This window comes from Phocoena phocoena, chromosome 2, assembly GCF_963924675.1.
Source record: "Phocoena phocoena chromosome 2, mPhoPho1.1, whole genome shotgun sequence".
Lineage (NCBI taxonomy): Eukaryota > Metazoa > Chordata > Mammalia > Artiodactyla > Phocoenidae > Phocoena > Phocoena phocoena.
This window is the reverse complement of record NC_089220.1, coordinates 141,923,154-141,941,469: the sequence shown is the minus strand read 5'-3', so window position 1 is coordinate 141,941,469 and position 18,316 is coordinate 141,923,154. Positions and strand designations below refer to the sequence as shown.

The 18,316-nt window shown below is 38.5% G+C and overlaps 1 protein-coding gene across 1 annotated transcript in view; it reads right to left on the bottom strand.

The window, feature by feature from the left end:
- The window catches only part of ADAMTSL3 (ADAMTS like 3), a 368,709-nt gene that overhangs the window by 145,836 nt on the left and 204,557 nt on the right, over positions 1–18,316 (bottom strand). The window contains 4 exon segments of the mRNA XM_065871391.1: positions 1,077–1,281; positions 1,974–2,024; positions 3,140–3,278; positions 6,336–6,447. Coding sequence (XP_065727463.1) covers positions 1,077–1,281; positions 1,974–2,024; positions 3,140–3,278; positions 6,336–6,447 — 507 coding nt within the window.

Below are 18,316 nucleotides of genomic sequence, written 5' to 3'. Positions count from 1 at the left end.
GAATTTTCCAATTCTTTTTTTTTTTTTTAATTTATTTTTGGCTGCATTGGGTCTTGGTTGCTGCACGCAGGCTTTCTCTAGTTGCGGCAAGCAGGGGCTACTCTTCGTTGCAGTGCGCGGGCTTCTCATTGCGGTGGCTTCTCTTGTTGTGGCTCCCGGGCTCTAGAGCGCAGGCTCAGTAGTTGTGGCACACGGGCTTAGTTGCTCCACGGCATGTGGGATCTCCCCAGACCAGGGATCGAACCTGTGTCCCCTGCATTGGCAGGCGGATTCTTAATCACTGTACAACCAGGGAAGCCCCAATCTTCCAATTCTTAGTAACACGGGTTCTCTCTTTAATCCAGATGAATTAGGGTCTTTTTCAACATCTAGTCATTCTGTGTCATTTCTGCCTTTGCTCAGCCGTCTTGGCTTGGCCCTACCTCACAGTGATGTCTTCACTAGGCTCTCGTTTGGTTAAATCTTAAAGATGGGTCAAGCACTACAAGGGCAACAAAGACTTCCCGATCAACTCTGCTCCAATGCCTGTTCCGTTCAGATGTATCATAGTTCTTAATTAATTGTTCTTACCTGCGTTGATGCCTGCAATGTTCTCTCTTACACTGTCCTCCAACTGGCTCTTCCCAAGCTCTTTGGGAGTAGGAACTCTGTTCATATACAACTTCTGCCTCCTCCAGGTTGCCCAGTACAGTGTTGGGAGCATAGCAAATAATCATTCAAATCTGAGATTGAATTTAAAAGTGGCGTGTACCCGGGACTTCCCCAGTGGCACAGTGGTTAAGAATCCACCTGCCAATGCAGGGGACACAGGCTCGAGCCCTGGTCGGGGAAGATCCCACATGCCGCGGAGCAACTAAGCCCGTGCACCACAACTACTGAGCCTGCACTCTGGAACCCCGCGCCTAGAGCCTGTGTTCTGCAACAAGAGAAGCCACCGCAATGAGAAGCCCACGCACTGCAACAAAGGGTAGCCCCCGCTCGCTGCAACTAGAGAAAGCCCACACACAGCAACCAAGACCCAATGCAGCCTAAAATTAATAAATTTCTAAAAAAATTGGCGTGTACTCAAATCTTACCTGAGACCACTCCATGGCAACCCACTTGGGACAGTCGAACAGATTGCAGGTCTGCATAACCTTGGGTTTAGGCGCATACATGCACTTCCATTCTTCCACTTGCAGTATCTCTCCATGCATGGACTCCTCCACACACACGAAGCTCCGTCTTTGAATACCACCTCCACAGGACACCGAACACGCAGTCCAAGGATTATGTTCCCAGCTCAAAAGCAAACAAACAAAAACACATTATTCATTTGTTGCTTGTTTCAAGTTTGCAAAGTTGATTGCAAAAAGTACAGCCTTGGGATAACAGTTGTGGTTCAGCTGAAAGAGCACAGAATTGGAACCTTAAGACTTTAATCTTAACTGCTGCACACAATCTGCAGTCACAAGGTACTTAACTCCTTTGACCCGAAGGTTATTGTCAAATGGGAGTAAGACACCTGCCCTCATGTATTACCACAACAGGGCCATTGTGAGAATCAAATAAATTAAACTATAGAGTGTGAAAGCATCTTCAAACAGTCTCTAAACTATAAAACACCAATGGACAACACTACTAGGGAATCATAGAATCTCAAAGTCGGAAAGAACCATCCTAGTCATCTAGGTATAAAAGGGAATGCAAATTTCTGATCAATTGCAATGCTTGAGGTCCCTCTATAATACCCAGTTATCAAGATACGCTTGACATCTCCAGTGACAGAGAACATCACCCTCTGAGCCAGCCTATTCCATATAATTCTTAGAAAGATCTTTCTTATTACGGACTTGAAGTCTGTGTTCCCTTATCTCTCTGTGAAAGGTCTAATAACTGCCCCTCTTACATTTTAGTCTATTGCTACAGATACTACAGTTCCTTGCAAATTATTAGAGCATATTACAGAAAGAAAAAGGAAACCTGTAACTCACCGAGGGAGAGGTTGGAAGTGGTCATAGGGCATGATCTCTTTAAATCCATCGCTACAAATGAAATCATTGTGAGAATATAATTTCTAATCAAGTAACGCATTTATTAATTTGACTAGTACAGGTGTGATATCCCGAAAGACAGAGTTCTTTCAAATTAAAAACTAAATATGCCGAGTGTTATGAACCATTTCCCCCCAAATTCAGCCACGATCTCCTTAATTTTTAGGAAAATCTCTGACACACAACATCCCCAATTCTATATGAAAATGTAGAAAATGGAACTAGTAATATGTATTCATCAAAGGAAAGAGTTTCTCTTAATTTAGATAAATCTATTTATTCCCTTTTATCATCTTAGCAGGTTAGTCTGATAAAATATATTAACACACTGTCACATTAGCAGGATCTTTAGAAAACCATTTTGTTTCACAGAATTTGCCTTTTGAAAAGGCCTCTATTAATAATTACATACACCTGGGATTACCGGACATGCACTGCTTCGTGATAGGAAATGAAATCCACTGGGAATGCTTCCTTTTCCACTTGCACACTTCTGCCTTAGCCAGCTGGCAGATAAGTGGGGGATTCTGGGGCTTGACAGTATGCTGTTATTTTAAGATACTGTAGTAAAGCCAGGAAACTTCCCCAGACAATCCAAGTCATCAGGTACTAAATTATGCAGCAGGATAGTTTATGCATAGCTTTACTGCTCTGGCATTAAAACTCTTCACTTCCTTGCACCGTGCATTATTTATACTGAACTTAATGTGTACACTTCAAAAGTCAAAACGTGGTGATCGGTGACCCAGTTTAAAGAGCTAAAATGGTCAGTTACTGATATTTACAGCTGTCGGATGGACTAGACACTGTACTTGGATAAAGAGAACGTTCATGCTGTATGTGCAGGAGATGCTCAAAGAGGTTCATTATAAACAGTCAAAGATCACAGCACATGGACACATAGGCCGCAAGAGAGAACTAGACTGAGTAAGCTATGAGCCTAATTCCTACTGACCACGGTTATAAATGTGAAGACAGGTACCCGCCACCAGTGTACGTTCAAGGTCACGCCATGGCAATGTGTTGCCTGGCAACGGTGGATCAGTCACAGCTGCAGTTGATTTGTTTCTTTTTAAAGGAAAAAGGGTATGGGCAGTTATGCAAACCTTGATGGGCAAGGATCCATGCTGCATTCCTTCAGTTTTGGTTTTGGTTTCACATTCTCAGGGTAGTAATGGCAATAATGGTCAGGAACCACCCTCTTCAACCGGATATCCACACATTCAGCAGAATTGAGCTGATACCCTAAAGCAGCAGAACAAGAAAGTCTGAAGATCGCATCCGTTTGGGGTTTACTTGGCAAAGTTATCACTTGCCACACACTTTTTCATTCCTCTTTAAGAAACTTAACTCAGTGGTTCTCAACCCTGGGTGTGTAACAGAACCACTTGGGAGGCTTTTATTACACCAACGCCCAGGTCCCTTCCTGGTCCAATTAAATCAGAAGCACTGTAGCCAAGAAATCAGCATTTCCACTGGTCCAAGTGGAAGGAGTGGGTGCTTTCTGTTGCCATGATTGTGTTGAGACCGAAGAAATAAAGTTGTTCCTTTATCTCCAGGCTGCGGGGTAGTAGAAGCAGCAGATCCCCACTGCTTAATCCCAAGGGGGTGTAAGGCTCTTTAGCCAAAGCACCTATGGAGAGCTAACAATTGGATTGAGTGCTATCTTCAGTTTCCCGAACTACTTTAGGTTTAGAGTTGTTGTGGGGAGCGAATAAGATCATGTGTGTCAAAGCTCTGTTAAAAATGTAAATCTCTAGACAGATGCTAGGTGATATGGTACAGCAGCAGCAGCAAAAAAAAGACTTTTTAAAAAAGACTCTCAGGTTCTTCTAAGATGACTAACGTGTGTGGCCAAGATGGAGAATGACTACTTGAACTCATTGTGTTACTCTTAGCACTTATAACTAAAAGTTACAATAGACGCCTTTGAAAATGTTTGGAGCTCAGGTACAGAACGTAGTTATTCATTGTCACGTCTCCTCATCCTGGCACCGTGCAAGGCTCTCTTGTTTCCGTATACTTTCTCTTCTCCCATCACCACTCCCATTACAATCCCCCAGAGACATCTATTTATTGTTTATATGCCCTTAACTATACATCTGTCTTATGTAATTTTGTTTTGTGTGTATCTGTTTTGACTAAATTAATGATACTGTGTTCTAAGTCCTGTTCTGTTTTCTACTTTTCTCACTCAACATTACATTTCTGAGAACTACCCTTGTACTGTTGCTTCTTTCTTTTTTATAATATTCCGTTGCTTGTACATTTTACTTATTTCCTGTCCTGGGGTACCTAGGGGTACCTCTGATGACAATGAACTTTCTAACTGGGAAAATAAGCATTGTCTATACAGAGAGGAACAAAACCCTCCCCGCCTACATCTGCCTCTGCCTCATAAACCTTCAAAGAAGAAGGAATGAAGACTTATTCCTGATTCTATTAAATTCAATTTGTACAGTCTCTGAGGAAAGTGAACATTCCACAAGGATGAGTGCTATAGACTTAAAAAACAACTCACAAAATGATGCTTCTAACTTCCTGAAAGATTTGATTCCAGGTTTCTTGTCACTACATAAGTGTCATGTTAAGTTTTGAAAAAAGTAATTTTTCAAAACCAGAATGAGCTCTTCACCAAAAAAACACCCACAAAAAAAACAAACAAAAAAACCCCCAAAGTTAAGTTCTCAGCCTCAGCCAACTGGTCTAAAGTTCTAAAAATACATTTAAAGGTCCAATTGCTGAGAGGAATCTGATTTTATAAACCAATAGACAGCTTCTACAAGTCAAGGCTTAAATGTAAGCTGAGTGTAGAAGAACAGACTGGTATGCATTATAAAAAGCAAGGTCAAAACCACAGGAACGAAAATCCAAATGGAGTCAATAAAGTATTACTTGGGTGCCAATATCTGCTAGAAAGTCTGCAATATCAGATGACAGTGGCAATCTCGGTACTTTCTCCAAACTAATCTCAAGTATCCCACATAGATGATTGCAGACAAGACCAGGAAAGTCCATCCAAATACCTTGGAGACCAGCGAGCTAATTTTCCTGATTACACCAAAAACCCTGAAATGCCACTTAACACAAATCATGTAGATTTGATTACTAACATAATTGAATTTTGGTAATGCTTTCCTTGTGGGTTTTATGGGTATGTTTTTATTTTTCCCCAAGACAATAAGAGAATGAGATTACAGCTCCTTGAGTTAAAGAAAAAAATCTTTGCTCTAAATGGAAACATATTTCTAGGAGGAGACAAGGAGCATACAGGTGTTTATAATTTGGGGAGAGACAATTAATTTTCCTCTTTAATTTTGTAGCAGTACAGAGATATCTAAAAGAGAAAGAAATAAGGCAGACTGCCTTCCTACATTATGAACAAATGTATTGAAATTCTGCCAGTGTATAGAAAGTGGCAGGATATTGGGGGACCCCCAAAAGGAGCCTAAAATGTTCCTTCTGTCCTTACAGCCAACGCTATCTTTGGTGGACAGTCACACAGCCAGGAGCTTCCACTGAAGGTTCCAGCAGGACTGATCGTGTCTTTCCTTGGGCACCAGCTATGAGAAACATCTATTCTCCTCCCAAGAACTGAACCAACTGAACTAATAAGCTTAGTCCCATTACACATGTCCCTCCCAGAACGGAAAGCTTCTCTTTTAACTTAGGTGTCCAAATGAGAACGTCTCTCTGTGTGTGAGAGCTAGGGAATAAATTAAAAAGAAAGAGACATTTGTTTTTCTGATGGGTAAGAATTAAAAATCCCCCCTATCTCTTGGCTTTTATTTTGGAGTCCATGAGAGACATGCAAACATGTTTCCAGCTCTTTGCCCAAAGTAAAGGGTGTTTTCTACATCCAGTTTTCACCTATGTTCAAGAATAAAGCAAACGCACATTCATTAAAACCACTGCATTCCAAGCCACTGAGTAAGATGCTGTGTGGTTACACATCTCTAATTACCACGCTACTTTTTTTTTAACATCTTTATTGGAGTATAATTGTTTTACAGTGTTGTGTTAGTTTCTTCTGGATAACAAAGTGAGTCAGCTACACATAGACATATATCCCCATATCCCCTCCCTCTTGCCTCTCCCTCCCTCCCACCCTCCCCCTACCCCACCCCTCTAGGTGGTCACAAAGCACCGAGCTGATCTCCCTGTGCTACGCTGCTGCTTCCCACTAGCTATCTACTTTACATTTGATAGTACCACGCTAACTTTAAAGTCAGCTTCAAAAAAGCAAACGTGTCATTTCTAACTCTGAGCTCTAAATATTCATGAACAAAGTCTGTGGCTCACCTCCTCCACATGTCACAGTGCAGGGAAAGAAGTCAGTTTGTCTCCACTGATGACTGATTGGCTGGTAAAAGAAGAACTGGACCACGCTGTCCTTGGCCGCAGTGTACCTGGTCTGGACGGAGACAACTTTGATAACATATTCGCATGCAAGGAGCTAGTGCCTTCCACATCTTTCAACATCAGGTGAACACAAGTCACCTACGTAGACAAACACACCTATGACAATGAACTCTGGTACATGAAGATTCCCAGAATTTTAAGATGTGACAGCATTTCGATTAGATTTGTCATAAATGGGATCTCAGAAGATCTTTGACCAATCTCCTTGGAGTCATTTTTCCAGATAATTCTATGCCTGTGAACGAGTTCACAAAAATGAAAATGTAGGTGCATTTTTAGTTTATTTATTTAAGTTTTATTTTTCTTCCCAGTACTTTTAAGTTCCATGAGAACAGGAAATGAGACAGGAAATGTAATCTGGGTTTGCTTACAACATGGCACAAACTGCGACTCTTACATTTATAATAACAACATCTTTAAGCATCTTTAAGCAGATCCTTCCGAAAAATCCTTCTGAAAGCACAACTACAGAAACTCAAATGTACACAAATCCATGGTGTTTGCATAGATTTGCATGGTGTTTGCCTTTCAGTATCTAATTAAAATAGAGGAGGGGTACCACTGAGAGTGAGCAAGCAGTTATAGACAGAGGTAAGCTTACTTTCAGGTTATTTTACTCAGGCAGTAAGTCCTCTCCCTACTTTTTTTTCCCTTCCCTCCTGATTGAACAAATGAGTGAATTGAGGAAAAGTCCCAGAACACAACACAAAGAGAAAAAGAGAGGGAAAACAAAGGTTAAGCTGTGGGAGATAGATCCAGAAATGCCAGCGTCACATGGAGTTCAAGAGAAAGAATAGAAAAAATAATGAAAAGGTGATATTTGATTACATCATTGTTGAGAATTTCCTAGACCTTAAGAAAAACAGAAGTACTCAGTCTAAAAATATTCATAAAGTTCTGAGCAGACATTGTAAAAAATACAACAACAAGGATAAAGAGAAATTCTGAAAGTTATCAGAAAGAAAAAAAATGATTCCCTACAAAGGAGTGAGAATCAGAATGGCATCAGACTTCTCACAGACAATAATGGATGCAAGAAAACAAAAGCATGCCTTCAAAGTGATGAGGGACAATAGTTTTTTAATCTAGAATTCTACAACCAAATTATTCATTGCTAATCAATTATCAATTGTCAACTTATAAACAATCTATGATCAAATTATCAATCAGTAATCAGTGAAATAAAGTTTTTCTCAGACACAAAATGACAGAAACTTTACCACTCAGAAACTCTCACTAGGAAAAAGAAAAAACTATGAGAGGATATACTGGAAAGGAAGTAATATAAATCCACAAGAAAGTAGTGAGATGCAAGAAGCAGTAATGATGAAATAAATCAGTAAAGCTTATTAGTAAATCTAAATAAGGGTTGACCGAAAAAGAAAACTTTGATGTATTTAATTATAAAATAGTAAAAAGAAATCGTAAAATTATAAAATGGTGAAAAATTCCAGACACGAGATGTGTGTGGAGGGAGGGAGGGGCAGGGTTACAGTGATGGGATGAGGATAGCACAGAAAAGACTTCTAAGTAGTTTTGCTTCTGGCTATGGAAGAACGGTTTGTTTCTGATGAATCCTCCCACTGAGAATAAGTAAAAGTGCTGCATAAAATACTTTTTAATGTATTTGAAGGCATCAGAAAACAACCGTAGTAGTGAGGATGTGCAAGGCCAATATCCCAGACACAAAGGAAGCCCAGACGTGTGAGCATAACATTTGGTACCACCTTTAGTACCACCCTTCTGCTCAAGACATTTTCCATTTTACAAGTGGTGACTGAGCAGCTGAGAAGCTGAGCAGGCCTGTCATCAGACTCAAGTGGCTGAGGCAGCAAAACCTGGAGCTCCAGGCCCGCCAAGGTGAGGAGTGTTGGTAAACAGTCCAGGCTCCCAGCTGGGACCCCAGAAAGCTGTATCCTAGGAATAAGAGTAGACTGGAAAGGACTTCCCTGGTGGCGCAGCGGTTAAGAATCTGCCTGCCAATGCAGGGGACAAGGGTTCAAGCCCTGGTCTGGGAAGATCCCATTTGCCACGGAGCAACTAAGCCTGTACACCACAACTACTGAGCCTGTGCTCTAGAGCCCATGAGCCACAACTACTGAGCCCGTGCACCACAACTACTGAAGCCCACGTGCTCTACGGCCCGTGTGCAGCAACTACTGAGCCCACATGCTGCAACTACTGAAGCCTGCATGCCTAGAACCTGTGCTCCACCACAAGATAAGCTACTGCAGTGAGAAGCCCGCACACTGCAATGAAGAGTAGCCCCCACTCACCACAACTAGAGAAAGGCTGTGTGCAGCAATGAAGACCCAGCACAGCCAAAAAATACACTGGAAATATTCCAGTTTTCAAAGGGAATGATGCCCAGATTCAAATTATTTCAGTCCCTTGGATGAAGGTGATTAGCTGCTAATCTGTCTTCTAGAAGCAATAATTAATCCAGTCTCAAATGGTATCTATAATCTTTCCTCTACTATATGCAGCAAAACTTTAACCCTAGATATACAACAAAGATAAATGTTAACACCAACCAAAAAGGTGGGAAAATAGACATATAATCAGAAAAAGAGGAAATCCAGATATGGGCATTAACTGATAGAAACTTAAAAATCTAAGTATACCACTACCATTTCCTGTAACTCTGGCCTTGCCTTCATGTCTTGTTTCCCGGCTTGAGGGCCTAGCAACACCTCATTCTATTCCCATGGTCAAAAAACATGTGTTAGCACATAGCTTTCGCCTCAGGCTCTGTTTTTAAGAAAACTTAGACAAAGATACTGTGACTAAAATGTTCAAGAAATTAAATGACAAGATGGAGAATTTCACCAGAAACAAAGAAACTATAACAAAAATAAAATGTGATTGTACAAGTAAAAAGCAAAATAATTTAAATAAATCTCTCAATGAATAGACTTAGTAGACTAGACTGGGGTTCAGCAAATATTATCTTAAAGAACCAGATAGTAAAAGTGAGTTTTCAGGCCACGTTATCTCAGTTGCAATTATTCAACTCTGCTGGTGTGGTGCAAAAGCCACAAGTAATATATAAATAAATGAGGGTGGCTGTAAACTCCATTTACAAAGACAGTTGGTCAGCTTGCTGGTCATAATCTGCTGACTTCTGGATTATATACACCTATTCAGAGAATTAGCAAACTGACAGATAAAAAGAAAATGGAAATTAGACATTTGAGATAAAGGTATAATTGTAGTCCCAGAAAAAGAGAACAAAGAGAATAAGATAGAAGCTATATCTGAAGAGGTAATAAATGAGAAAATCTTCCAAAACTGATGATGGATATCAAGCTACAGATCCATGAAGCACCAGGAACCTCAAGCAGAGTTATTAATTATATCAGAGTCAAACTGATGAAAACCAAAAACAAAGAGAAAACACTTGAAAGCGGGCAAAGAAAAAAGACACATTACCTTCTAAGGAACAAAAATAAGACTGAAAGCTGAATTCTCAACAGAATAAATGGAAGCCAGAAGACAATGAAGCAATATCTTCAAAGTGCTGAAAGAAAATAGTTTCACAATGATAAAGAGGTCAAGTCATTAGAAGAGGTAATGATTCTAAATGTGAGTGTACCTAACCACCTAACCTCAAAATATATAATTCAAAAATTGACAAGAAACAGAAAAAGTATAGACAAATGCACCATCATAGTGGTAGTTTTACCAGGTCTCTTGTGGTAACTAACAGAATAAGCAGACAAAAATCAGTAAGGCTATAATTTTGCATGAAACCATTAATAAATATGACCTAATTGACATATGTAGAACATTGTGCCCAACATCAGAAGACTACATATCATAGTCCTCCAAAATTTGCTACATTCTGAGCCACAAATTAAGTTTTAACAAATTTCAAAACATTAAAATAATATAATGTTATTTGACTATAGTAGAATTAAGGTATAAAATGATGAGATTACTTGAAAATTCCCACATACTTGGATGCTACACTTCTAAATATTCTATAAGTCACTATATCACCACATCATATATATCACTATGGAAATTACAATACCACTTAACTGAATGATGAAGAAAAAGATTTCATATCAAACTCTGTGGAACAAAATCTAAAGCATACTTTGAGAGAAATTTACAGAGTTAAAAGCATATGTTATGGAAAAATTGGATGAAAATCACTGATCTAAACAGCCATCCCCAAAAGTCAGAAAAGGACTTCCCTGGTGGTACAGTGGTTAAGAATCCACCTGCCAATGCAAGGGATTGGCATTGGCAATGCCAATGTTTGATCGCTGGTCCAGGCAGATCCCACATGCCATGGAGCAACTAAGCCCATACGCCACAACTACTGAGCGTGCACTCTAGAGCCTGCAAGCCACAACTACTGAGCCTGCCTGCCACAACTACTGAAGCATGTGCACCTAGAGCCCATGCTTCACAACAAGAGAAGCCACCGCAATGAGAAGCCCACACACTGCAACGAAGAGTAGCCCCCACTCACCACAACTAGAGAAAGCCGGGGTGCAGCAATGAAGACCCCATGCAGCCAAAAATAAATCAATAAGTAAATAAATTTATATAAAAAAAGGTTAGAAGAAGAATAACATATTGAATCCAGAGAAAGTAGAGAGATGGTAACAATAAAGATAAGAGCAAACGTTAGTGATATGAGAATGAAACTACTTTAAAGTGGTTTTATAAAGCCAAAAGTGTTTCTGTGAAAAGTCTCATAAAATTGATAGACGTCCAACATGACTGATTAAGGAAAAAAAAGAGTATGGACAAATAATCAAAATTAGGAATGAGAAAGAAGACTCACTACAGATTCTCCACACAATGAAGAAATAAGACAATACTATAAAAAATCTATGCCAATAACTTTCAAAAAGCTAGTTGAAATAGACAAATTCCTTGAAACAAAACTGACACATAAGGGAATAAAACATCTGATTAGTCAAGTAATAGCAATCTCACACAAACTGTTACAGAAAATAAGAACAGAGGAAATACTTCTCAATTTGTTTGATAAACCTAGTGTAAAATTAATACCAAGACCCAAAAAAGACGTTACAGGAAAAAACAACCCCCAAAACAGAAACCTCTCCTGGAAACAAATACCGAAAAAGAATCGTAAATAAAATAATTTAAAATCATTGGGAAAGGGAACAACAGAGGTTCAAGATGGCAGAGTAGAAGGACGTGTGCTCACTCCCTCCTGCGAGAGCATCAGAATCACAACTAACTGCTGAACAGTCATCGACAGGAAGACACTGGAACTCACCAAAAAAGATACCCTACGTCCAAAGACAAAGGAGAAGCCACAGTGAGATGGTAGGAGGGGTGCAATCACAACAAAATCAAATCCCATAACCGCTGGGTGGGTGACTCACAAACTGGAGAATAATTATACCACAGAAGTCCACCCACCGGAGTGAAGGTTCTGAGCCCCATATCAGGCTTCCCAACCTGGGGGTCCAGCAATGGGAGGAGGAATTCCCAGAGAATCAGACTTTGAAGGCTAGTGGGATTTAAGTGCAGGATTTCGACAGGACTGGGGGAAACACAGACTCCACTCTTGGAGGGCACACAAAAAGTAGTGTACACATCAGGACCCAGGTAGAAAGAGCAGTGACCCCATAGGAAACTGAACCAAACCTACCTGCTGGTGTTGGAGGTTCTCCTGCAGAGGCAGGGGATGGCTGTGGCTCACCACGGGGACAAGAACACTGGCAGCCGAAGTTCTGGGAAGTACTCCTTGGCGTGAACCATCCCGGAGTCCACCATTAGTCACACCAAAGAGCTGTAGCCTCCAGTGCTGGGTCACCTCAGGCCAAACAACCAACAGGGAGGAAACCCAGCACCACCCATCAGCAGACAAGTGGATTATAGTTTTATTGAGCTCTGCCCACCAGAGCAACACCCAGCTCTACCCACTACCAGTCCCTCCCATCAGGAAGCTTGCACAAGCCTCTTAGATAGCCTCATCCACCAGAGGGCAGAGAGCAGAAACAAGAAGAACTACAATCCTGCAGCCTGTAAACGAAAACCACATTCACAGAAAGGCAGACAAAATGAAAAGGCAGAGGGCTATGTACCAGATGAAGGAACAAGATAAAATTCCAGAAAAACAACTAAATCAAGTGGAGATAGGCAACCTTCCAGAAAAAGAATTCAGAATAATGATAGTGAAGATGATCCAGGACCTCAGAAAAAGAATGGAGGCAAAGATCGAGAAGATGCAATAAATATTTAACAAAGACCTAGAAGAATTAAAGAATGAACAAACAGAGATGAACAATACAATAACTGAGATGAAAAAGACACTACAAGGAATCAATAGCAGAATAACTGAGGCAGAAGACTGGATAAGTGACCTGGAAGACAGAATGGTGGAAATCACTGCCACAGAACAGAATAAAGAAAAAAGAATGAAAAGAAATGAAGACAGCCTAAGAGACCTCTGGGACAACATTAAACACACCAACATTCACATTATAGGGGTCCCAGAAGGAGAAGAGAGAAAGGATCCGAGAAAATATTTGAAGAGATTATAGTTGAAAATTCCCTAATATGGGAAAGGAAATAGCCACCCAAGTCCAAGAAGCATAGAGAGTCCCACGCAGGACAAACCTAAGGAGAAACATGCCAAGACACATAGTAATCAAATTGGCAAAAATTAAAGACAAAGAAAAATTATTAAAAGCAGCAAGGGAAAAATGACAAATAACATACAAGGGAACTTGCATAAGGTTAACAGCTGATTTCTCAGCAGAAACTCTACAAGCCAGAAGTGAGTGGCATGATATATTAAAGTGATTAAACGGAAGACCGTACAACCAAGATTACTCTATCTGGCAAGGATCTCATTCAGACTCGATGAAGCTTTACAGACAAGCAAAAGCTAAGAGAATTCAGCACCACCAAACCAGCTCTACAACAAATGCTCAAGGAACTTCTCTAAGTGGGAAACGCAAGAGAAGAAAAGGATCTACAAAAAGAAACCCAAACCAATTAAGAAAATGGTAATAGGAACACACATATCAATAATTACCTTAAATGTGAATGGATTAAGTGCTCCAACCAAGAGACACAGGTTCGCTGCATGCATACATAAACATGACCCATATATACGTTGTCTACAAGAGACCCAAGTCACACCTTACGGCCACATACAGACTGAAAATGAGGGGATGGAAAACATATTCCCTGCAAATGGAAATCAAAAGAAAGCTGGAATAGCAATACTCATCAGATAAAATAGACTTTAAAATAAAGAATGTTATAAGAGACAAGGAAGGACACTACGTAATGATCAAGGGATCAATCCAAGAAGATATATTATAAAATTATATTATAAATTATATTTATATATAATTATATTATAAAAATATATTATAAAATTATAAATATATATGCACCCAACATAGGAGCACCTCAATACATAAGGCAAATGCTAAGAGCTATAAAAGAGGAAAACAACAGTAACACAATAATAGTGGGGGACGTTAACACCTCACTTACATCAATGGACAGATCATCCAGACAGAAAATTAATAAGGAGACAAAAGCTTTAAATGACACAATAGACCAGATAGATTTAATTTATATTTATAGGACATTCCATCCAAAAACAGCAGATTATACTTTCCTCTCAAGTGCACACAGAACATTCTCCAGGACAGATCACATCTTGGGTCACAAATTAAGCCTCAGTAAATTTAAGAAAATTGAAATCATATCAAGCATCTTTTCCCACCACAATGCTATGAGATTAGAAATCAGTTACAGGGAAAAAAAAGTAAAGTAAAAAACACAAACACATGGAGGCTAAACAATACGTTACTAAATAACCAAGAGATCACTGAAGAAATCAAAGAGGAAATCAAAAAATACCTAAAGACAAATGACAATGAAAACACGATGATCCAAAACTTATAGGATGCAGCAAAAGGAGTTCTAAGAGGGAAGTTTATAGCAATACAATCCTACCATAAGAAAAAAGAAACATCTCAAATAAACAAGCTAACCTTACACCTAAAGTAACTTGAGAAAGAAGAACAAACAAAACCCAAAGTTAGCAGAAGGAAGGAAATCATAAAGATCAGAGCAGAAATAAATGAAATAGAAACAAAGAAAACAATAGCAAAGATCAATAAAACTAAAAGCTGATTCCTTGAGAAGATGAACAAAATTGATAAACTTTTAGCCAGACTCATCAATAAAAAGAGGGAGAGGACTAAAATCAATAAAATTAGAAATGAAAAAGGAGAAGTTACAACAGACACCACAGAAATAAAAAGCATCATAAAAGACTACTATAAGCAACTCTGTGCCAATTAAATGGACAACCTGGAAGAAATGGACAAATTCTTAGAAAGGTATAACCTTCCAAGACTGAACCAAGAAGAATAGAAAATATGAAAAGACCAATCACAAGTAATGAAATTGAAACTGTGCTTAAAAATCTTCCAACAAACAAAAGTCCAGGGTCGGAGGCTTCACAGGTGGATTCTATCGAACTTTTAGAGAAGAGCTAACACCAATCCCTCTCAAACTCAGTCAAAAAATTTCAGAGGAAGGAACACTCCCAAACTCATTTTATGAGGCTACCATCACCCTGATACCAAAAGCAGACAGAGATACTACAAAAAAAGAAAATTACAGACCAAAATCACTGATGAATACAGATGCAAAAATCCTCAACAAAATACTAGCAAACAGAATCCAACAGCACATTAAAAAAATCATACATCATGATCAAGTGGGATTTATCCCAGGGACGCAAGGATTCTTCAATATACGCAAATCAATCAATGGGATACACCATATCAACAAATTGAAAAATAAAAACCATACAATCATCTCAATAGATGCAGAAAAAGCTTTTGACAAAAAGTTTTGACAAAACCCCCATTTATGATAAAAACTCTCCGGAAAGTGGGCATAGAGGGAACCTACCTACCTCAACATAATAAAGGCCATATATGACAAACCCAGAGCAAACATCATTCTCAATGGCGAAAAACTGAAAGCATTTCCTCTAGATCAGGAACAAGACAAGGATGTCCACTCTCGCCACTCTGATACAACATAGCTTTGGAAGTCCTAGCCACAGCAATCAGAGAAGAAAAAGAAATAAAAGGAATACAAATTGGAAAAGAAGTAAAACAGTCACTGTTTGCAGATGATATGCTACTATACATAGAGAATCCTAAAGATGCCACCAGAAAACTACTAGAGCTAATCAATGAATTTGGTAAAGTTTCAGGATACAAAACTAATGCACAGAAATCTTTTGCATTCCTATACACTAACAACAAAAGATCAGAAAGAGAAATTAAGGAAACACTCCCATTTACCATTGCAACAAAAAGAATAAAATACCTAGGAATAAACCTACCTAAGGAGGTAAAAGACCTGTACTCAGAAAACTATAAGACACTGATGAAAGAAACAAAGATGACACAAAAACAGATGGAGAGATATAACATGTTCTTGGATTGGAAGAATCAATATTGTGAAAATGACTATACTACCCAAAGCAATCTACAGATTCAGTACAATCCCTATCAAATTACCCCTGGCATTTTGACAGAACTAGAACAAAAAAATCTTAAAATTTGTATGGAGACACAAAAGAGCCCGAATAGCCAAAGCAATCTTGAGGGGAAAAAACAGAGCTGGAGGAATCAGGCTCCCTGACTTCAGACTATACTACAAAGTGGCACTCATCAAAACAATATGGTACTGGCACAAAACCAGAAATATAGATCAATGGAACAGGGTAGAAAGCCCAGAGATAAACCCACCCACCTATGGTCAACTAATCTATGACAAATGAGGCAAGAATATACAGTGGAGAAAAGACAGTCTCTTCAATAAGTGGTGCTGGGAAAACTGGACTGCTACTTGTAAAGGAATGTAATTAGAACACTCCCTAACACCATATACAAAAATAAACTCAAAATAGATTAGAGGCCTAAATGTACGACCAGACACTATAAAACTCTTAGAGGAAAACATAGGAAGAACACTCTATGACATAAATCACAGCAAGATCTTTTTTGAGCAAACTCCTAGAGTGATGGAAATAAAAGCAAAAATAAATAAATGGGACCTAATGAAACTTCAAAGCTTTTTCACAGTAATGGAACCATAAACAAGACAAAAAGACAACCCTTAGAATGGGAGAAAATATTTGGAAACAAATCAACGGACAAAGAATTAATCTCCAAAACATATAAACAGCTCATGCAGCTCAATATTAAAAAAACAAACAACCCAATCCAAAAATGGGCAGAAGACCTAAATAGACATTCCTCCAAAGAAGACATACAGATGACTAAGAGGCACATGAAAAGATGTTCAACATCACTAATTATTAGAGAAATGCAAATCAAAACTACAATGAGGTATCACCTCACACCAGTTAGAATGGGCATCATCAGAAAATCTATAAACAACAAATGCTGGAGAGGGTGTGGAGACAAGGGCACCCTCTTGCACGGTTGGTGGCAATGTAAATTGATACTGCCACTATGGAGAACAGTATGGAGGTTCCTTCAAAAACTAAAAGTACAATTACCATATGACCCAGCAATCCCACTACTGGGCATATACCCAGAGAAAACCGTAATTCAAAAAGACACATGCCCTCCAATGTTCACTGCAGCACTATTTACAATAGCCAGGTCATGGAAGCAACCTAAATGCCCATCAACAGACGAATGGATAAAGAAGATGTGGTACATATATACAATGGAGTATTACTCTGCCATAAAAAGGAACGAAACTGGGTCATTTGTAGAGATGTGGATGGACCTAGAGACTGTCATACAGAGTGAAGTTAGTCAGAAAGAGAAAACAAATATCATATATTAACGCATATATTTGGAATCTAGACAAATGGTACAGATGAACTGGTTTGCAAGGCAGAAACAGAGACACAGATGTAGAGAACAAACGTATGGGCACCAAGAGGGGAAAGCGGGGGCAGTGGGGGGTGGTGTGTGTGGTGGTGTGATGAATTGGGAGATTGGGATTGACATATATACATTAATATTTATTTTTAAAAATAACTAATAAGAAACTACTGTATGTAGAAAATAAATAAAATAAAATTGAAATTAAAAAAATCATACCTCATGATATATAAAAGGATAATCCTTTTTATTAATAAAATAAATACTTATAAGTAAATACTAATAATAAATTCTAATAAAAAATAATAATGACCAAGTGAGGTTTATTAAAGGAAGGTAAGATTGGTTTAACATCTGAAAATGAATGTAATTCACTATATTAAAAGGAAAAAAAGAAAAAATATGATCACTTCAAAAAATGCAAAAAGGCATCTAATAAAATTTCATGCTTATATATGTTAATGATGCAAACTAGGAAAAAATGTATTTCATCAGATAAAAACATCTACAAGAAATTTATAGAAAACATCAAACACAATTGGGGAATTATAGAGATCTTTGTCCTGAAAGTGAGAAGCATGACAAGCATAGCTGTCATCACTACTTCTATTCAGCAGTATACTAGATGTCCTAAGTAACAGAATATAGCAAGAAAAAATTTTAAACGCATAGAATAATTGGAAAAAAGAAACAGAGCTCATTATTTGCAGGTGTCATAACTGTGTATGTACATAATCCAAGAGAATTCACAAACTATTAGTATTAGCAAGTGAATATAGTGAGAATATAATGTCAATATACAAGAATCAATTAGATTTTCATACTCTAGCAGAAAACAAACAGAAAAAAATTTAAAAACATTTACAATAACATCAAAATAACAAACATTTGGGAATTAATTTAACAAAAGATATGCAAATCATATACATTGAAAATTATAAACATTATTGAGAAGAA